Genomic DNA, 23,410 nt, shown 5'->3' with positions numbered 1-23,410 from the left:
ATAAAGCCCTAACTCCCTGGGCAGAGCACCTGGGAAAAAAAAGGGGTTTATGAGTTCTGCTGCAGCAGAACTAAACGTACCTGCCCAGCAGCTCCGAATGAACAACGGAGCTCACAGCTCAGCACTTGAGCTCCTATAAAGGACAGACTGTCTTCTCAAGCAGCTCCCTGACCCCCATATATCCAAAGAGTCACCTCATAAAGGAGAGATCAGACTGACATTTGTCAGGTATTCTTTTGGGACAAAGATAGCAGACAAAGAAACTGGTAGCAACCCTTACTGTTCTGCAGCTGCTGCAAGTAATCCCCAGGCAAGCAGGGCCTGGAGTGGACCTCAGAAGTCCTACAGCAGAGGGGCCAGACTGTTAGAGGGAAAACTAAGCAAAAGAAATAACTTCATCATCAACAAACTGGACGTCCACTCAGAGACCCAATCTGAAAGTCAACAACTACAAAGAGGACAGGTGGATAAATCCACAAAGATTGGAAGAAACCAGTGCAAAAAGGATGAAAACGTTGGAAACCAGAACACCTCTCCTCCTACAAGGGATCACAACTCCTCACCAGCAAGGGAACAAGGCTGGATAGAGAATCAGTGTGATGAAATGACAGAATCAGGCATCAGAAGGTGGGTAATAAGAAATTCTGTGAGCTAAAAGAACATGCTCTAACCCAATGCAAAGAAACTAAGAACCTTGAAAAAAGATTTGACAAAATGCTAATGAGAATGGACAACTTAGAGAGGAATATAAGTGAATTGGTGGAGCTGAAAAACACAACACAAGAACTTTGCAAAGCATGCACAAGTTTCAACAGCTGAATTGACCAAGCAGAAGAAACGATATCAGAGGCCGAAGATCAACTCAATGAAATAAAATGAGAAGGCAACATTAGAGAAAAAAGGGTAAAAATGAATGAACAAAGTCTCCAAGAAATGTGGGACTATGTGAAAAGACCTAATCAACGTTTGATAGGTGTACCTGAATGTGATGAAGAGAATGAATCCAAGCTGGAAAATACTCTTCAGGATATTGTCCAGGAAAACTTACCCAACCTAGCAAGGCAGGAAAACATTCAAGTCCAGTAAATACAGAGAACACCACAAAGATATTCCTCAAGAAGAGCAACCCCAAGGCACATAATCGTCACATTCGCCAGGGTTGAAATGAAGGAGAAAATGCTAAGAGCAGCCAGAGAGAAAGGTTGGGTTACCCACAAAGGGAAGCCCATCAGACTCACAGCAGATCTCTCAGCAGAAACCCTACAAGCCAGAAGAGAGTGGGGGCCAATATTCAACATCCTTAAAGAAAAGAACTTTCAACCCAGAATTTCCTATCCAGCCAAACTAAGCTTCATAAGTGAAGGAAAAATAAAATCCTTTGCGAACAAGCAAGTACTCAGAGACTTCATCACCACCAGGCCTGCTTTACAAGAGCTCCTGAAAGAGGCTCTACACATAGAAAGGAACAACCACTACCAGCCACTCCAAAAACATACCAATTGGTAAAGAGCATCAACACAATGAAGAATTTGCATCAACTAATGGGCAAAACAGCCAGCTAGCATCAAAATGGCAGTATCAAATTCACACATAACAATATTAACCCTAAATGTAAATGGACTTAATGCCCCAATCAAAAGACAGAGACTGGCAAGTTGGATAAAAAGCCAAAACCCATCTGTGTGCTGTATCCAGGAAACCCATCTCACATGCAAGGATACACAAAGGCTTAAAATAAAGGCATGGAGGAAGATTTACCAAGCAAATGGAGAGAAAAAAAAAAAAAAAAAAGGCAGGAATTGCAATTCTCATCTCTGATAAAATAGACTTTAAAGCAACAAAGATCAAAAGAGACAAAGAAGGACATTACATAATGGTAAAATGATCAATGCAACAAGAAGAGCTAATGATCCTAAATATATACGCATCCAATACAGGAGCACCCAGATACATAAGGCAAGTTCTTAATGACTTACAAAGAGACTTAGACTCCCACACAATAATAGTGGGAGACTTTAACACCCCAGTGTCAATATTAGACAGAACAACCAGACAGAAAATTAACAAGGATATCCAGGACTTGAACTCAGACCTGGAAGAAGCAAACCTATTAGACACTTACAGAACTCTCCACCCCAAATCCACAGAATATATATTCTTCTCAGCACCACCTCACACCTACTCTAAAATTGACCACATAATTGGAAGAAAATCACTCCTCAGCAAATGCAAAAGAATGGAAATCATAACCAACAGTCTCTCAGACCACAGTGCAATCAAGTTGGAACTCAGAATTCAGAAACTAACTCAGAACCACACAACTTCATGGAAACTGAACAACTTGCTCTTGAATGTTGACTGGATAAACAATGAAATGAAGGCAGAAATAAAGATGTTCTTTGAAACCAACAAGAATGAAGACACAACATACCAGAATCTCTGGGACATATTTAAAGCAGTCTCTAGAGGAAAATATATAGCAGTAAGTGCCCACACGAGAAGAAAGGAGAGATCTAAAATTGACACCCTATTGTCAAAATTGAAAGAGCTAGAGGAGCAAGATCAAAAAAACTCAAAACGTAGCAGAAGACAAGAAATAACTAAGTTCAGAGCAGAACTGAAGGAGATAGAGACACAAAAAACCCTTCAAAAAATCAATAAATCCAGGAGTTCGTTTTTCGAAAAGATCAAGAAAATAGACCACTACCCAGATTAATAAAAAAGAAAAGAGAGAATAACCAAATTGATGCAATAAAAAACAATAAAGGGGATATCACCACAGATTCCACAGAAATTCAAACCATCATCAGAGATTATTACAAACAACTCTACGCACATAAACTAGTAAACCTGGAATAAATGGATAAATTCCTGGACACTTGCTTCCTCCCAAGCCTAAACCAGGAAGAAGTTGAAACCCTGAACAGACCCATAACAAGGTCTGAAGTCGAGGCAGCAATTAAGAGCCTACCACCCAAAAAAAGCCCAGGTCCAGATGGGTTAACAGCCGAATTCTACCAGACATACAAAGGGGAGCTGGTACCATTCCTTCTGAAACGATTTTAAATAATCCAAAAAGAGGAAATCCTTCCCACATCATTTTATGAGACCAACATCATCCTTATACCAAAACCCGGCAGAGACTCAACAAGAAAAGAAAACTTCAGGCCAATATCCATGATGAACATAGATGCAAATATCTTCAATAAAATACTGGCAAGCCAATTGCAACAGCACATCAAAAAGCTTTCCACCACAATCAAGTAGGATTCATCCCAGGGGATGCAAGGCTGGTTCAACATACACAAGTCTATAAACGTAATTCACCAAATAAACAGAACCAAAGACAAAAACCACATGATTATCTCAGTTGATGCAGAGAAGGACTTTGACAAAATTCAACAGCCCTTTATGCTAAAAACCCTCAATAAACTAGGTATTGACAGAACGTATCTCAAAATTATAAAAGCTATTCATGACAAACCAACAGCCAATATCATACTGAATGGGCAAAAACTGGAAGCATTCCCTTTGAAATCTGGCAGTAGACAAGGATGCTCTCTCTCACCACTCCTATTCAATATGGTACTGGAAGTTCTAGCCAGAGCAATCAGGAAAGAAAAAGAAATAAAGGGTATTCAAATAGGAAAGGAGGAAGTCAAATTGTCGCTGTTTGCAGACGACATGATTGTATATTTAGAAAACCCCATCGTCTCAGCCCCAAATCTCCTGAAACTGATAAGCAACTTCAGCAAAGTCTCAGGATACAAAATCAATGTGCAAAAATCACAAGCATTCCTACACCAATAACAGACTTAAAGAGAGCCACATCAAGAACGAACTGCCATTCACAATTGCTACAAAGAGAATAAAATACCTAGGAATACAACTAACAAGGAACGGTAAGAACCTTTTCAAGGAGAACTACAAACCACTGCTCAACAAAATAAGAGAGGACACAAACAGGTGGAGAAACATTCCATGTTCATGGTTAGGAAGAATAAATATTGTGAAAATGGCCATACTTCCCAAAGTAATTTGCAGATTCAACGCTATCCCCATCGAGCTGCCAATGACCTTCTTCACAGAACTGGAAAAAAACACCTTAAACTTCATATGGAACCAAAAGAGAGCCTGCATAGCCAAGTCAATTCTAAGCAAAAAGAACAAAGCTGGAGGCATCACACTACTGGACTTCAAACTATACTACAAGGCTACAGTAATCAAAACAGCATGATACTGATACCAAAACAGAGATATAGACCAATGGAACAGAACAGAGGCCTCGGAGGCAACACAACATATCTACAACCATCTGATCTTTGACAAACCTGACAAAAACAAGCAATGGGGAAAGGATTCCCTGTTTAATAAATGGTGTTGGGAAAACTGGCTAGCCATGTGCAGAAAGCAGAAACTGGACCCCTTCCTGACGCCTTACACTAACATTAACTCCAGATGGATTAAAGACTTAAACATAAGACCTAACACCATAAAAACTCTAGAAGAAAATCTAGGCAAAACCATTCAGGACATAGGCATAGGCAAGGACTTCATGACCCAAACACCAAAAGCATTGACAACAAAAGCCAAAATAGAAAAACGGGACCTAATCAAACTTCACAGCTTCTGCACGGCAAAAGAAACAATCATTAGAGTGAATCGGCAACCAACAGAATGGGAAAAAATTTTGCAGTTTACCCACCTGACAAAGGGCTGTATCCAGAATTTACAAAGAACTAAAGCAGATCTACAAGAATAAAACAAACAAGCCCATTCAAAAGAGGGCGAAGGATATGAACAGACACTTTACAAAAGAAGACATACATGAGGCCAACAAATGTATGAAAAAATGCTCATCATCACTGGTCATTAGAGAAATGCAAATCAAAACTTCATTGAGATACCATCTCACGCCATTAGAATGGCAATCATTAAAAAATCTGGAGATAAGAGATGCTGGAGAGGATGTGGAGAAATAGGAACACTTTTGTACTGTTGGTGGGAGTGTAAATTAGTTCAACCATTGTGGAAGACAGTGTGGCGATTCCTCAAGGACCTAGAAATAGAAATTCCATTTGACCCAGCAATCCCATTACTGGGTATATATCCAAAGGATTATAAATCATTCTACTCTAAGGACACATGCACACGAATGTTCATTGCAGCACTGTTTACAATAGCAAAGACCTGGAACCAACCCAAATGCCCATCGATGATAGACTGGACAGGGAAAATGTGGCACATATACACCATGGAATATTATGCAGCTATCAAAAACGATGAGTTTGTGTCCTTTGTAGGGACATGGATGAATCTGGAAACCATCATTCTCAGCAAACTGACACAAGAGCAGAAAATCAAACACCGCATGTCCTCTCTCATAGGTGTGTGTTGAACAATGAGAACACATGGACACAGGGAGGGGAGCACTACACACTGGGGTCTGTTGGGGGAAATAGGGGAGGGACAGCGGGGGGTGGGAAGTTGGGGAGAGATAGCATGGGGAGAAATGCCAGATATAGGTGAAGGGGAGGAAGGCAGCAAATCAAACTGCCACGTGTGTACCTATGCAACAATCTTGCATGTTCTTCACATGTACCCCAAAACCTAAAATGCAATAAAAAAAAACTATTCTGAAAATACTTACCTGAAAAAAAAATAATAAGTTTCAGTCAGAAGTAAGAATTTAGTTCATTTTAAGCTAAATAGAACAGACACTGGTAAATGAGGTGAGATGGCATGGCATTAGCTATATAATAGAGCTTAAAAATATATTTCAGGGTTGTTTTCCTTTAATATTAAAACAAATTCATGATAGAATTGGATACAGGCACTCGGATATTTTTGCTGAGGACATCGAGATCTTGGTAATTGTTTTCCTTATAATTTTGTACTAAAATAAAATCATACTTGTTTTAAAATCGTAGCTTTGGAGAAAACAAAGCATATAATCTTCAACTGTGGCATAAAAATGTTGGGTCGAAATGTTTTAGAAATTCAGCTACTCTTTACCATCTTTGAATTCTGAATGACAATAGAACTCTACGGAAGAAAATATTGATTTCTTTATCCTGCCAGGGGCAATGGAGACACCACAGGGGGATGAAATTACCCAGAGAAGAAAAATCAGTCCAGACACAGACAGGATTAGAGCAAAGAATGGCAGATTGTAGGCCAGATCTTCTTCAGGACAAAAAGGAAATCTGATACCAAGTAACAAAGCCAAAGGACAAGACTCAAGCTATTTGACCATATTTTTTGAAAGCCTTGGGGAAGTGAATTCTATCTTTCTAGAGGCAATTAACAAGGGAGGAACTTTAGAAACATACTGCTAATTGACCGACTACCAATGCCTTAGGTGGTAAGTCATCACATAACCACAGCAGACAAATGTTATGGAGGTAATGGCTATGAGAAAATAATACTAGGTGCAGACTTCTACACACAGATTATATATATATTACATCTGTGTGTGTGTGTGTGTGTGTGTGTGTGTGTGTGTGTGTGTGTATTTAAGCGTGGTTTCTGTAGAATGAGAAAATTCTTGAAGTCCAAAGATAAGAATGCAGGACTGGCTTATTAGATGTGATTCAGTTTACTCACCTTACAAATGGAAATGACAATATACAGTGAACCCTTGAACAATGTGGGGTTAGGGGTGCCATTATGAGGAGATGACATTCAATGAAATGAAATGATGTTACTTAACAATCTGCTGCGTATGTGAAAGTATTCCATCAGGTGCTATGTGGATGGGATGTCTTATTGTTACTATCTATAAGTGGGTATCTTTTTGCCTATCAGGCATACTTTCCCCTTATTTTGAAATAGCAACCTATTTTTCCCTTTAGTCCAATTCTATACCTTCAGCCCAGATTGTTTAGAAGGGGTGGGCATTATCCTTTGAGGGAAACCCCATGACACAGACCCAGCTGGGGAGAGTACCATATTACATCTGGGCCTACCCTAATGACATTTTCAGAGTAGATCATGTGAGTCAAGTCAGGTCAATGAGTGACCAAGACTTTTGCTGAAGCTTGAAGGAAGAGGAATGCTTTATGTTGTGGGGAGGTAGGAAATAATGTAAGTCAATGGCCATCTTGGGGAGGCCTTGGTTGAGAATAAGCTAACCCAAAAAGTAAAGCAAGAAATAGAGATGTTTGGTGAGGGCCACGGACCTAGGTGAGGACAGGCATTTCTGTTTTCTGTTTCTAATAATGTCAGCATCTTAAAGACATTATTAAACCCTGGAATTCAGATATGCTTAAGGCAGATGTATCCCTGGAATTCTCAGTTATGTAAGTCCAAAAATTTCTCCTTTTGACCTAATTAGTTTAACTCTGCTTTCCATCATTTGTCATCGAGAATATACTAGCTCAATGTTGGGCTTAGTAGTTTGAGCCTGTAGTCCCGGCTACTGGAAAGGCTGAGGCAGGGGGATCACTTGAGCCCAGGAGTTCAAGTGCAGCCTGGGCAACATAGTAAGACTTCATCTCTTAAATAAACAAAGCCGGGTCACTACTATTATAGAAACTTTAACTAGAAATTATCATTTTACTTGGAAACTTCCTGGACCTCATTTTTGTTAAAGCAATTAGATGACTACTTCAGATTCAGCCCTAAAAGCAGGGAAAACTTCATTTCCTTTTGTACTTTTTTTCTTTTTCAGACAAGATCAAGAAGCTTTTCAGCTTCTTCCCTGAACTTTCCATTGCTACCCCCAGATTGGTGACTAGGTGTCTTCATTCTAGAATAGCCTCTGTTCTATGCAACAACCGGGAACTGCCTGCTGACACCTGACCTTCTGGGGGAAGCCTCTCAGTCAGTTCCTTACCAGCCTGCTCACCACATGACTGGTGGCTGGGCTTACTAGGGATTTGGGCAAATATCCATCACCCTCAGAGTAGAAAGGACCCCCCTCCTATGCCCCCTGATTTTCTCTGAGCATCTTCCCTGAGAGATGAGGTTTCTTCATCCAGATTAAAGACCATGAAGAACAAAGAAAGCCACAACAATACTGAATTTAATTTCAAGTACCACTCCTTCATTAAGAACTCTTAACTTGTAGCTAAATTGTCTCATTCTTTTTGCTGCTAATAAACAATGAAAGTTCCAAAAAGCAAAGCAACACTGGGGAGAAAAGAAGAGAATATTTTATGAAAATGGATATTCAGTCTTTGAATAATTAAGGATATCCAACTTATAGGATATTTAAAAAGTCCCTAAGCTACCTTTATGCTAGAGTACGTGATTACTAATCTTGGGCATTAAAATTTATCATAATAATTATGAATAACTCTGTCAAGGTATTTCACTTGTTGGCAGGATTCAATATTAAAATAAAGGAAATGCTGAATTATAATAAATTATAGTATACATTGAATATTTAATAAATTAATCCCCCATGCTGACAGTAAGAGTTCCAGAAATAATTACTGTTGCATGTTAGCACTTAATCAATGCTAGCTAGTGATAATGGCTTAAGGACAAGTAGATGCCTAACTGACTCACAGTCCAAATTACATGCACAGAGGAATCATACTCAAGGTTAAAATCATTCTAAAAAAGGATGTTGGTAGTTACAGTTACAGGAAAGGAAAGAAGTTTGAAGTTTTGCTGAAGTTGACTCCTTTGAGAGTTCCTGGGTTGTTAGACATAAACTTACTCATATAAATTTTGGCCTTGGTTTCTAGGTCTGATTATTTTGCTTTCATTTGGTTTATACCTGGGTTCTCAGCAATAGATTCTGACTAAAATCCATACTACTTCTCAAAGTTGGAAGAAGAGAGGAAGGAAACAGAGAGACAGAGGAGGAGAGAGAGAAATAGGGGAAGAAAGAAGAAAAGGAGTAGGACATGGAAAAGGAAGGGATAAGGGGGAAATTTGGAAAAAGCCAAAGAAGAAGGGAGAAGGAAAGGGTAAAGGAAAGAGGGACAAGAGGAGCTGAGGATGGGAGGTCTGTTTTCTCCCCACCCCCAGCTCCCACAACCCCCTTTATCTGAGTAAGAACCTCTTATTCATTTTGACATAGCAGGTGGACTCCAACTTTTTGTAAAGAATACTCAAAAGGGAAACCATAGATGTATATGTGGTGGGTAACAGGAAGTCCCTATTTCTGTAGAAGAAAAAAAATAACTATACAATCCTTGATTAGGACACCACTGCTTAGTTTTTCATTTCTGAGTGCTATACAATTTAAATAGGAGTTTTTAATATATTTAAACTAGATTTGACATAGAGATAGCATAAATTAGTTTTCTTAAGCAATGTTAAATTCTTGTCTCTCAGAATAATTTAAAGACATCTGATAGAGAGAAGTAATTTTAATAGTGGGGGAAAACATGTTACTGGTGACTTTAGGGGCTTTTCCAGAAATTGAGCACAGATCAAGACAGGAAGGGAAAGAAGATGGCAAAGAATTTTGCCCCGATAGACATTTCCATCTGGTTGGTTTACATCTGTTTTAGGTCTGCTGTCCTGTTCAGTTCTTGGCAATCTCGTCAGGAATCTGATAAAGCTAATAAGGAAATTTATTAGCGTAAACTCACTTCCTGAGTTGGCCTGTCTGCACTTATCTTCAGAAAAGCCCCAATTCCTCCCCCACCTGAGCTCTAATTTTCTTGCCAAAAGGATATTATGGTGCGAAGGGATTAATATAAATAGAAGACATTGCATTAAGTGCTATACTTCAGCAGTGGTTTGATAAAGTTTGAGGAAAACAGGGATAACTCAGTATGTTGAGGATCAGTGATTTTACATTTATAAAACATAAAGCTTATTACTAGTCTTGAAGAGAAAGAATTCTATAGGAATGCAAAATTATCATTATCACTGGTACCATATCCAAATATCTTGCCTACATTTTTCTGATCCAGGCTATTAAATTTCATATTAAAATAGAAATAAAAAAGACATTCATTAAAAAGAGCTTGTAAACAGACAAAGCTTGAAAGACAGTGAGTATATTTAAACTACACACACACACACATACACACACACCACATTTTAGGATATTTTTACAAATGATAAAGACAAAATCAGGATGTAATAATACTAGCAGCAGAAGTTTAAATTTAAGTGAGGACTGAGCATCTATTAGGCACTCTTCTATTTGCTTTAGATGTATTTATTATCTTATGTAATTCTAATAAGAACCCTCTGCAATAAGTGCTGTTCTATTCATATTTTATGATAAAGAATCAAGAAACCAAAAATTCTACGGTATGTATTGATGTATACAAGGAGAATGGAATGCATATAAGCTTGAGGATATCACAGAATTAATATCATAAATTCTAGCACAAGGATGTTGAAGTAGTAGTGGACACAGAAGACAGTGAAGTTTATAAATTTGATACAAATAAGAAAGTGAGTATAACAAAAAGCATATTCACAAAATCAGCTTGACTTAAGGAACTCTAAAATAACAAGCTATGTTTGTTTTGCATGTTTTCTTAACTTATTGCTCCTTGGTGTGCTGAAAAGCTTTTAAATCTCTGCAGCACTCATGCACTGTGGAAAGAGCTTGGCTTTGGGTGACTTCCACCTTTGAGTCAAATTGTCTGCAGAGATCTGGCATATTGGTTGCACATATATTATGTTGCTGCCACTCTAAACGTAAGTAAAATGAACACAAGAACAGATGATAGCAATGATAATAATATTTTTGGAGCAACAGCAATATGCTGTGCTTTGGACAAAATTGAACTTGACATGGATCATATTTTCCCTTTTAAAGTTAACTTATATTTTTCTTTTCATTCCTCCTAGAAGAAAAGGGCTAAAATAGCAGTCAGCACTATCCTAGCACTTGGCTGGTGATGGTGGACTGCTTATTTGTTTTTAACTGTGGCTGTCAGTAAAATAGAGACCTTAGCATACCACAGGCAGCCACACTATGCACCACAGACTGTGGAAAAGCACTTAGTAGTTATAGGTGATCAAATTTGTGCCATCTGATACAGAAGAGTGCCTGACTATTTATGGAAGCACTATAACTTATCTTCTAAAACCAAAGAATCTATTTGTAATGTGAATAGTCTCTTACTCTGTTTTTAAGTTTGAATTTTTATGTACATGTTGTCTTTTTCGAGTAAGATATTTTGGCAAGTAAATCTAAGGTAATCAAACATAATGAACATTCGTTCATTCAACACTAAAGATATCTGTATTAAGAACTATGCTGGGTAAGTGATTGCAAGGACAATGTCCATTAATGCCCTTCAAGTACATGACGAAGGCCAGGGAGGGGAGGATGATTCTGATGTGTTGCATATTCTTTTCTTGGAAAGTCAAAAATGAAATAAGCATCTTTTCTTCTATAACACAGCTATCCAGTAACTCCTTGAAGGCAATGCTGTAATCTTTTTGAAATCTCCTTCCCACATATAACAGACGGCACAATAATGTGATGAATTTGTCTTGTCACAAAATATAAAAAATTCCAATAAGGAGAACTTGACAAGTCCTGGGGATCTGAATGCCCAGAGTCCTAAACTGTACCTAGAGTCTTGCAACGTCATAGCCTGAAGGGACTGGCGATTCTTGTGCCTACTCCACTTCGCGGTCCCACTCTTCTGTTTTTCAGAGGAAGAAACTAGTATTCAGAAAAATTGACGGAGGATCTGTAACTGGAGCTAGGCTTTTTGATCCTCAAACTTTTTAGCTGATTTGCTAGATGGGTCTGCTCCTCCTCTTTCTCAGGTAGGAAAGCTATATAGAATGACATATTTTGGGTTTCAGGGGCTTTTCCCTTGTTCCCTTTTAGTCAAACTTACTATGAATAACTTGTAAGCAGAAGGCGTGGTGGATGATGAGCGGTAAAAAGGACTTCTGCAAAAGCTGGGCGCTGTGGCATTGCCTGTCATCCTAGCACTTTGGGGCCCTTTCTACTAAAAATACAAAACTTAGCCAGGAGTGGTGGTGGGTGCCTCAGCTACTTGGGAGGCTGAGGCAGGAGAATCGTTTAAAACTGGGAGGCGGAGGTCGCAGTGAGCCGAGATCATGCTACTGCACTGCAGCCTGGAGACGGAGCAAGACTCCGTCTCAAAAACAAAACAAAAATAAAAACAAAACAAAACAAAACAAAAAAAACTTCTGTAAAGACATCCCAGAGCCCCTCGGGACTCAGGGAATTTGCTATTCTCTTGGTCCTTAACTGACCCACTGCTCCCCCATAACTGCGCCGAGCTACTCAGGATTTGGCTGGTGGACAGGCGAAACTGCAGATCCCAGGATGCAGTTCCCCCTTTCATCGTCTGTGTAGCCCGGTCACTACCCTCTTTGCATTCTGGGAAACGTAGTTTCTTATCAGTAACGACTACATTTAGGAAACGCTGGGCCGTCACGTTGAAGGGATCCGCCCCTCCATTGGCCCCGCCCCAGGTTGCTTAGGAGATAAGAGACGCCGAATTTTGGTACTTGCAGTTGTGTCGGGCAGGACAGGTACACAGAGAACTCCTCAGAGGTCTGTACCTCGAGGGCTGCCATGGAGAGCCTTGACAGATCCTTCCAGGACTGGTGCGACAGCAGGCAACACGGGTTAGAGATCGGACCCCTGGACTTGGTGGAGCGCAAAGGCTCCCTGACCCTCCGCTCTCATCACAAGAAATACTCGAGACCGGTGTTGGTGTATTCCTGGTGAGCGAGGTCCCCCCAAGTTCCCAGGTACTGGGGGGAGGAAAAACAGGGGAGAGTATGGAAGAAGAAAGGAAAGAAGAGTCATAGAGAGGGGACAGGAGTGGAGACGAGAGAGGAAACTGAAAAAAGAATGAAAAAAATTGTGAAGAAAGGTAGAGAAAGAAGGAAAAGAGAAGAAAGGTGAGAAATAAAAAGATAAGACGAGAGAGGAGTTGGAAGGAGGAAAAGAGAGAAAGGAAAAAAAAGGAAAATAAATATTTTTGAAGGAGAGATGGAGAGAGTGGGAGGGAGGGTTGGAGCAGGCAGGAGGAAATAGAAGAGCCTTCCAGGGGCAGCTCCCTAGCATACACTGGGCCGTGCACCAGCCAAATCACCTGCCGCTTGAGGTTTTAGCTAATTCACACAGAGCAGGTGTGTATAAATAGGGATTGCAAAGGGGATGCTCTCAGAGGCCAGGAAATCACATTTCGGAGACAGCCACTTACTCATAAAAGGGATTGGAGGCCAGGAGCACAGCAGGAGGGAGATGCCTGTTTAGAGGACCAGCCTCCAGGGCTGCCATTTCCTGGAGGTAGCGGGTACATGGAATCATTTGAACGAGGCTCCTCATATTTCCTAGGCTACATTCAAGGGCCCTTCTAGTCAGAGACTGCAAACTGCATCTCCCACTGGTTAAGGCCAACAGACATTGTTTGGCATGAGCTCTGTTTGATTTTTTTTTTCCCATTTTAATTAGCTGACCACATTTAAAACTAGGAGATTCACATATAAATCCAGGGTTACATCTTCAAAAATTTGAAAGTCCTGGCCAGAGAGGATTTTATTTCTTCTGGGAACTGTGAATGCATCAGAGCTGAGCACTAGCTATACTGTAAGATGGGTGTTGTTCTGTCTTTAGGAACTTCCCTCATGTAAGTTCTTGCTTGGCCACCGGAAGCATTTGGTTTACTTCTTGTGCTTTAGACCTTGGCCTGGGAATTCACTTTCTCTTTAAGAAAAGAGATTTTTTGGAATTAAATATCACACTGACCAATAGCAACACTGTGATGTATAATTGGAAGAAAAGTGGGAACTTTTAGAACTTTTCAAATTCTTTCCTTTGAATTAACTTTCCTGGCTCTACTATTGACAATAATTACATTTGGAGTAGTTGGAATATTTGGGAGAATTGGGAAGAAAAAAGCAAAATTAAAAGAAGTCACAAATCTCGTCTACATTATATTTTTGCTTTTGAAAGAAAATGAATGATTTTTACTCAAGCTCTAAGGCTAAGCCCTACTTCATCCCATTCATTCATGTAGTATTTGGAACACCTGCAGTTTCTGCCTTGCAAACTTTCTAAAGCCTATTTCCTGCTTTCCAACAAGTTTACTTTTCTGCTTTTACTTCTCAACTCTGAAACTGTCTCTCTTCCTCCTTTGAACTCAGTATGAAAGGTAATACAGATTTGGAATCCAAAGCTTTGGAATCCAAAGTTCATTTTCTGTTTCTGGAAAACAGAAAATCCTCTTTTAGCTTTATGTAGGGCTTACCTCAGCTCTCAAGCAAAACACTTAGCTCTTCTATGATTCTGTTACCCCACAGGGATTTGGGCCATAATATAAATCACCACTAGAAGTTATTGTTAAAGAGAAAGACCTTTTGCAAAGGGACAGTGCTTCTGCTCTCTGTTGCACCACTATTGCTTTGAAAAGTGCATTGTGAGAGTTACAGACCTCAATGGTGAAACTACAGAAGAATATAAATGAGAAGGAGGGGAGGAAACTGGTGAAGAGAGAAGGGTAATGGAACACTGTAAGACATTCCAGCCACTGCTGAAAATATAGATGAATCTCATACATTGGTTTTAGAAGGATGACTGGGGAATAGGAAGACTTAAATTCAACCCAACATACATTTGTGTGTCGTGCACTTTGCTACATGTTGGGAACATAGAAATAGAAAAACAGATCCAATGAGATAATTTGTGCAAAGCATTTAGCATCATTCCTGGAAAATTGTAAGCTGTTAATAATATAGGGTAGCCGTATGAGTCTGTTTTCACACTGCTATAAAGAAATACCTGAGACTGGGTAATTTATAAAGGAAAGAGGTTTAATTGACTTACAATTCAGTAGGGCTGGGGAGGCCTCAGGAAACTTACAACCATGGTGGAAGGCAAAGGGAAAGCAAGCACCTTATTCACAGGGCAGCAGGAGAGAGAAGGGTGAAGGAAGAACTTCCAAACACTGATAAAACTGTCCAAACTCATGAGAACTCACTATCATGAGAACAGCATGGGTAAATCTGCTCAATGATTCAATCACCTTCCTCCCTTGACACATGGGGACTACAAGTCCCTCCCCATGTGGGGAATACAAATCAAGATGAGATTTGGGTGGGGACACATAGCCAAACCGTATCAGTGGCTAACACTATTGATTTAGCATAGCATAATGGTTAAAACTTGGGCTCTAGGTTTGAATGCTAACTCTGTTGCTCCGTGTTGTGGCAAGTGACTTGACTGCTCTGGGCTTGTTTCTGCAACTATAAAAGGGGGATGATAGGATTATTGTAAAATTAAATGAGGTATGACATGTGAAACACCCTTTAACACATGGCCTGTCACATATTAAGCACAGTAGAAGTTATACGTATTAGGACATGGCCATTGACCTCAAGGAACTCCATAGGGCAGTAAAGGAGAATAATATCAGTAAATTCAGTATGATCTGATTTATGCAAAAAAGAAATGATTATAAAAAGTAAAGGTAATGGTGTAGTGGGGAGGGCAGTTCCTGAGCAGGGTTTTGAACAAAGGATAGATACTCCACAGGTGGACAAAAAAGAATAGGCAAATGCAGTGGAATAGTAAAGAACAGCCTCACAGGAAATAGAACTCTTTTTCAATAGTTGACAAATACAGTTAATCCTTATTATTTCTGGATTCTGTTTATAAATTCACCTACTTGATACAATTTATTTTTAAGTCAACATTAATACTTAATGCACTTTTGTGGTCATCTGTAGACATTCTCAGAGCAGCAAAAAAGGCAAAGAAAAAAAAAAGAGTTGCCCAATGTGCACGTTCCCAACTGAGGTCAAACAAAGTGATGCTCTGCCTTTTTGTTTCAGCTCTCATATTGTAAACAAGTATCCTTTTCATGGTGTACTTAATGCTACCTTTTTTTTTTTTTTTGCATTTTGTGCTTTTTGTTAGTGATATGGTAAAATGGTCCCTAAGCATCATGCTAAGCACAAGAAGACTGTGACATGCCTTACAAAGGAAATGTATGTGTTAGAAAGCTTCATTCAAATTTAAATTATAGTGTGGTTGGCAGTGAGTTCAATGTTAATGAATCAACAATATACATTATATAAAGTGTTTTTAAACTGAAGCACACATAATACAAGGTTATGTTTTGATTGATTGACAAAAATATTGTGACCAGAGGCTCACAGGAACCTAACCTTGTATGTCTGTATTTGCTAATTGAGCATTCAAGGTATAGAACATAAAGATAGCAAGAATTGACTGTCAAATGTGAGAAGCACTAGCATTTTCTATGCTGACTGTATCGTTGCCATACTTGGTCTTCCGTATCCAAGCAGTCACCAAGATCTGTCCTACAAAGCTGAATAAAATTCAGGTTGTGTAAAATTCTAAATGAACAGTGTCATTGACTTATTTTTATACATTTTGGTTATAATTGTTAGCTTTCTATTGATTTATGACAGATTAAATGTTTATTAAATTTTAATATCTTTTATTAGTGATTTCTTATTTAATTGATGAAGACCTAATATCTATAAATACCATTTGTATGACTTCTCAACTGAGTTTTCAGTCAGTTAAGTGACTGTACATATAGGTTCGAAATAAAATCTGTAACTGGGAGGAATTTTGACTTTCCTCTGATTAAACAGTTCAAACATTTAGATTTTTTCCCTGTGTTTCTCTTTATCTGGCATGTGATACAGACAGATCTGTTTGACCTCATTACTCATATTAAAAACAGTTGTGTATAATAGAGATTATAAGGTACTATATCCAAAATCCTTGTTAGGGGATATCTTTGGTCCATTGCTGGGATAAAACATTGCCAAAGAGCCACCTCTTCCTTGCAACTGAAGTGGTTGATAGATAGAGCCATATCACCCTCATCACACCTTGATGCTTCTGAGTGAGAGATGTCTTTTCTAGGATTTATCTTACCCAACTCATTCCTGTAGCATTTATGGAGCCATATCATCAGGTGATTTCATTAGAATTAAACTAAGGGGAAATATTTTCTGTTAGGGTATCTTCCCACTCATTGGAATGATGAAATACTGAGAACAACAATAATTCAGACTTACCCTTAACAAATTCTCTCATGTGAGGCTAATTCTTATATTCATTCATTCACATTCATCTTTTCCTTGACCAAATTGACATCTGGTAACAAGTGATAATAATTTAAAGCAAAACAAATTCATTGAAATCTCCATGGAGACAGTTCCTGCTCTGGTCTCCATGGTGACATTTAGTTTTAAGGACTCAGGTTAATTTTATGTATTTGTGACTTTAATTACTTTTCTTTCCTGACTCAGCCCCAAATTAAAGAGCCTGGGAGTTTCTCTTCCTGTCCCCTATAGGAAGAAACCAGAAGGAGAAACAGAAAAAAGGGAAGAAATATGGTGATAATTGTGAGGTAGGGAATTTTGTAGTTTTAAAGACTTCACACAAAATCATTTGGGCTGGGGCAATAAATTAGAATTCGAATTAAAGGGGGGAATCTTTCCATTAAGCTCTTCACACTTCACCCTACTGCACTGTATGAACAGGAAGTTTATATGTATTTAAGGCACTTCACATTCACAGCAGCACCCAGTTCCAAGGCACCAGGGTATCATGAGTGCACTTAAATAGAAAAGAGACTATCTGGATTTTCTAATTTGCTGTGTCATTCTTCCTCTATTTAATCAGTGATTTTCTCCAGTACTAACTTGGATGCATTTAGAGTCCCTCCTGTCACTGGAGACCAAGCTTGAGTTACACAGATCTTTGCTAGCCAGCAATCCCATCTTTCTACATCTCTAACACACATTCGAGAACTAGGATAAAAAGCAAAGAAAAAAGTAATGAGGCCCTTTGGTAACTACATGCTTCAGCCTGTCCTTTTGCTGAAATCCACAAGGGCTTCTTTTCTATCAAGACTTCATCTTTCTGCCTTTAACATAGATTCAGGTCTTTAGTTGTTAGCTTATTAACTCTTAACCTGTACACATTTTTAAAAGTTTGATTCTGTGGTTTCCATGCAAATAGCATAAAATTTGACAAAGGAGAGAAGAGGCTTCAAAGGGGCTTTTTGGATATATAGTCAGAAGGGGAAAAGAAGGGTGAGCCTCAGGACAAGGGATAAGAATGCAGTTGGTGCTCAATTAATTTTTCTCAAATAAATGAGCAAATGAGCAGGCAGAAAGAATAAAGACAAACCGAAAAGGCACTGCAGGCTGGGGCCTGATATTTTAATGAGGCCTTGAGGTAAAAGACTGTAGTACAAAATCCCCACTAAAACCAGGGCTGATTTTCACAGCCAAGCTCTTGATGTAATAGCATAACATGGAAGTATGTTTGGACGCCTCTGTAGAAATGACCTTAGAAGGGCATAACATATACTTCTGTTAAAATAGTAAGGAATTTTTAAATGGAAGCTAAGTTTGTGCTGTTCCTATTTGCAGTGTGTGTCATACCATCAAGAACTGACAGGTACTAATGAGGTTTTGACTTAATGTAGAGACAAATGATATTTACACTTTAAAGAGATATTTTTATTTCTCAACTCATACTTAAAAAAATCCAAATTATAATATCATGCAGGCATTTAAGATGATGTAATAGTCAGAACATGGGAATATATTCACTCTCTAGTGGGTAGCAGAATTAGAAATATGCACATAACTGAGATGCATATATAAAATTTACTTTCCAAAACCAATCCTCAAACTTTTCAACTGTTGGTTACTAGAGAAAAATTCAAATATGCCTATTAAAGCTTATCTCTGTCTTATTGAGTTAAACAGCTTGTTTTAGGTTAAAATAGTCTCATTCAGAACAGTGCCCATTCTTTGAGTCCTTCCTCCTCCACCTTCTCCTTCCCCCACTACCATCTGTGTGTGTAAGAAGGGCTGAGGTTATGTGACGTTTTGGTGGGGGTGGAGGAGTGAGGCCTCCAAATCTACTGTAGGTCCTTGTCCTTGCTTGCCTCATTCTGGTCTGACTGCTGTCCCTGCTGCTGCTATATTTGTGGCTGATCCTGTTGGTTTGTTGAGGACTTGGTATCTCTGCCTCCAGCTTTGGTCCCACTTGGACTCTTGCAGGGGACTGCAGATACCTGTCAGGTTTGTCCTCCCATAACCTCCAACTTAGGCTGCTCACCCTGCAGCCACAGTGGTGGGGCACCTCAACCTGCAACGTGGTGACTTGCAGCTAGCCCAGTGATACTCAACTCATCTTCCCTCTCAGTGCTCTGGAGAGAGGACAAATGGATGCTGTGGTTTGCCCAAGATGGTTTACTCCCATTAGCCTGAGACTTATCAAAAGCCCTTCTTTTAGTTTCTAAAGTGTACTTGAGAAGATTACTTACAAAGTCATCCTCCTTGTGGTATATTTGGGAGCTTCTAGGTCTTGTTGTTAATAAAAGCTTAAAGAATTTAAAAGGCCTTTTGTTTCTCAACAATGCCTGACTTTCAAGAAAATATCTTACTCAGAACTGAAACATTTCATTTTGTCAGTCAGAAGTTAATCAACAATACTCCATTTTTCTTCACATTTCTGGTGAAACAGTCCTAATTTGTCCCAAAGCAACTGTGGGTATCTCTGATTTATTAGAGTAAAAATTATTTTAAAGGGGGGCTCAGTAAAGAGAAGTACAAAGATTAATATTTGAAAATTTAATCTCATTAAGCATAAAAAAGCAGCATGTACTGGAATTCTCTTTGGTTAAATATGTGTCTAGGCCAGTCACAGTGGCTCATGCCTGTAATCCCAACACTTTGGGAAGCTAAGGTAAGAGGATTGCTTGAGCCCAGGTGCTCAAAACCAGCCTGGACAACATGGTGAAACTCAATCTGTACTGAAAAAAAAAAAAAAAAATTAGCCGGGTGTAGTGTCACACCCCTGTGGTCTAAGCTACTTGGGAGGCTGAGGTGGGAGGATCACTGGAGTCTGGGAGGCAGAGGTTGCAGTGCGCTGAGATTGAGCCACTACACTTTGCCTGGGTGACAGAGCTGGGTGACAAGCCCTGTTTCAATAAAATAAAATAAATGATTCTATATGCACTGAAAAGATATTTACCATATAACAAGATATTTATTACTGGATGGTGGATTTATGGATTATTTGTCATCTTCTTTTTTGTCTTTGCTACTTCTACATTTTCCATAACAAAAATATATTTTCACAATAAGAATTCTTTTTCACAATAAGAATAAGTAAAATTACTTAAAATTTTTGATATCACTTTCTACAGCTTTTCCCTGGAAGTAAACATTCTCTAAAGGATCAGAATTTAGACACAATACTTCATTTCTTTCAGTGTCTGAGTCACTCTCCATGGTTTATTACGAGTCTTTTAAAAATATCTTTTTAATTGCTAGTTTGCGTTGGGTAGAAAGGATGATGTTATTCACATTCATTTGGTTTAACCACACTTTCATTCTCGTCTGTGTTCTACAATGGTGGATCCTACACCACGGTTATTTTTAATCTAGTCCTACATTCTCATTCCTCAACATATGCACATTACCTACAAATGCTTTTGGATATAGTAGTTTTTTGGAGAAAGTACTATGTTTTCTATTTTTCAAGACAAAATCCAGGAGACTGCCTTCTTTTGCCCTGACTGTATTTTTCTTTCAATGCTATTTTCTTTTATGAAATTCTAATCAAATTCTTTTTCTGAAAACTAATAGTTATAGAATGATTGTGCCATGACCTTTGTGTGAAAGTTTGCTCAATTTAACTGGCATTTACAAAAATAAGATAATTCTACATGCAAGATGAGCCCTGGTAAGGCAAAGTATATAGAAGAGGCATTTCACCATGTGGGCAAGCTTGGATTAGAAAAGATCCTTGCTGTACAGAAGTACCTCTGCCTCAAGCCAACCCCCTACCCTTATGACCATCTCCTAACTGGACTGTGGGAGCCATTAGAGTCCCCTCTTTGTTGTAATGCTATTGTAGTCTTTCCCCTCATGGATAAGGTATTTTTTCACCAACCTTGCTTTCTTTTACCTCACTGATGATCTCTTTCTAGGTAAGAGTGTTGTGGTTGGGGGAGGAAGTTAGAAGAATGTGGGGCTTAGTGACATTTTGATAAGGAGAGATTCACATTGAGAAGCCCAGATTTGGGCATCAAGGGGTTTTGTGGCACTCGAACTAGTATTGTTAGATAAACTTCTCTGAGTTTCCCTGGGAACCTATCCCCATTGGCACCATTTTCTGTATGTACTGGTCAGAACTCTTTTGGTTGCAAGTGCCTGATGGTCAGCTTTCCCTAGCCTAAAAAAAGCAGAATGAATTAACTCAGAATAATCCTGGATGGTTGATTACCAGGTGAGAAGGGCAGGGGTAAGCTGGGCCTTAAGAACAGCTGGAACGAGGGATGAAAATGCTACCAGGTCTCACTGTGTTTCCCTTCTCTCCTCTTTGTGGGTTTGCTTCATCTTATTGTGGAAAAGTGTGGGAAACATGGCTGCTGCACTTCTGGAATATATAACTTACATCTTCATCCCACAAAGAAAGGTTGGCTTTAAGGTATTTTCAGTTCTGGCTCCACAAATTACAGGCCATATTTCTTTCCCTGGGCCAAGTACCTGTTTGGAGTCATCTGACTGGGCGACGGCAAATGGAAACGTGGGAGCTCTTCAAGAGCCACAAAAACGGAGAATGCACCCAGAAGGAAGGAGTGTTGGGCTGGTGGTCTTAGAGAGAGCTACTGTGGTGGAGAAGGAATACCAAATTCCAAACATCCAGTTTCACAGCAAAAGTCTAGAACATAACCCACTAATATATTGGGGACTTCCTACAATTGATGCTATTTTGACTTTAAACTCCCTTCTCAGCCCACTTGTACCTACCCAATGCAATTTTCAAAAATTGATCTTAGATGTAATGGGCAGAAAATAGAAATATTGTGTAGAGATTAGATGAAACATATCTTTGCAGTTCTTTGCAAAAGTTATGAATAAATTTGAATACTCTTATTTGATTTTATTTTGTTAGAGGCAGGGTCTCGCTTTGTCACCCAGGCTGGAGTGCAGTGGCTCAATCATAGCTCTTGGTAACTTCAAATATCTGGACTCAAGTGATTCTCCTGCCTCTGTCTCTCAAGCAGCTGGGAATATAGGTATGCACCACCATGCCTGACTAATTTTTAAAAAGTTTTTTTTTCCTTTGGTAGAGATGAGGATCTTACTATAATTAACCCAGGCTGGTCTTGAACTCCTGGCCTCAAGTAATCCTCCCACCTTGGCTTCCCAAAGTGCTGGGATTGCAGATGTGTGCCATTGCACCCAACCTTCTTACTGCAACACTAACCTTTATTGCTGTTTCCTTGATTTCATTTGAAATACAATTATGTTTTAATTGTCATTAGTCACACCATATATTTTCTTTATTTTTATTTAAGTTGTGACACATTAACAAAGAGAATTAATTGGCAGAAATATTATATGTTTCTTTGTTACTATTTCACCAATCAGATTGTTCCAGTTTCAATTAAATGGAAGAATTAATATAATACCATTTATTTATTGCAAAGTGAATTTCATTGCAAATAATTTAGAAAGTAATAGAAAAAACTATTTTGAAATTAAAATATGGGAATAAATAACTTGTCACAATTTTTTAAACATGTGGAAAAACTCTGAATTGCTCAGCAAGGATCCAGAAGCATTAAATAAGCTTTTTAAAAAAAGCACTAGGCTTTTATTCACTATCTTCTTCCTAGAAGAGCACTTTTTTTTAAAAATGACATTTATTAAAAGTGTATTTATGAATCCATTGCTCTATTGCAGGCACTTTGCTGGGTCGGAAATTTGACAATGACTAAGACATTCTCCCTGTGTTTAGAATGTTAGAGGTTACTGTGGGTCTGGAGGTGGGGAGGGTTACATCAGCAATTACAATGTACTGTGATATGTGCTATGATTAGCGGTAAGCAGGGTGCTCAGGCAGCATCTAAGAGGAGCATTTAACTTAGGCCTGTTGGACCAGGGAAGCTTTCCAGAGGAGGTTCACCTAGTCCCTAGGATCCCCAAGGAAAGCTGAAGCATGGTGCATTAGTTTCCAAACGAAGGCAATACTACCCTTTCCCAAAGAGTCTTTGGAAGTACATGTGGGCATATTTTGTTACATAATGACTGATATCTCGTGATGCAGAATGTGTGATTGTAAGAATTGTGACTCTTAATCATGGAGGTGGCCATAGTATCTTAACAGCATTTATCCATCTATCTATATGAAGCCTAATTTACATATCCATAAACTATAATAACAGCTAGATGGGTGAGAACAGCAGAGCTGGCATGTGTCTAGCATCAACACATTAAGGTTAGCTAGTTTGCATATGGCCATTTTAGCAAGAGTGTGAACAGCCACACTCCTAATAGATCCAGTAATAGATCCAGTGACAGAAAGGGAATTCCCCACTCAGTATTGTATAAGAACTCTGAGCCTTCAAAAATCAGTAGCACCTGCTTTCCTTGTAGGGATGCATACCCATAAGGCTACTGGGCCACGGCA

General features: G+C 39.0%; 1 protein-coding gene across 2 annotated transcripts in view; it reads left to right on the top strand.

Annotated features, from left to right (window-relative positions):
• The first annotated feature begins 12,355 nt into the window (after nucleotides 1-12,355).
• The window catches only part of CUNH9orf135 (chromosome unknown C9orf135 homolog), an 86,094-nt gene continuing 75,039 nt past the window's right edge, over nucleotides 12,356-23,410 (top strand). Inside the window, exon 1 of one of the 2 annotated variants that reach the window (XM_032290934.1) lies at nucleotides 12,356-12,642. In XM_032290934.1, the coding sequence (XP_032146825.1) occupies nucleotides 12,491-12,642 (152 nt within the window). In that variant the 5' untranslated portion in view covers nucleotides 12,356-12,490. The remainder of the gene's footprint in view (nucleotides 12,643-23,410) is intronic. The other variant, XM_032290935.1, reaches the window with a different exon arrangement.

The sequence above is a fragment of the Sapajus apella genome, unplaced genomic scaffold (genome assembly GCF_009761245.1).
Source record: "Sapajus apella isolate SASKATOON/1434 unplaced genomic scaffold, GSC_monkey_1.0 scaffold24, whole genome shotgun sequence".
Taxonomy (NCBI): domain Eukaryota; kingdom Metazoa; phylum Chordata; class Mammalia; order Primates; family Cebidae; genus Sapajus; species Sapajus apella.
This window is presented reverse-complemented; position numbering and strand designations above follow the sequence as displayed.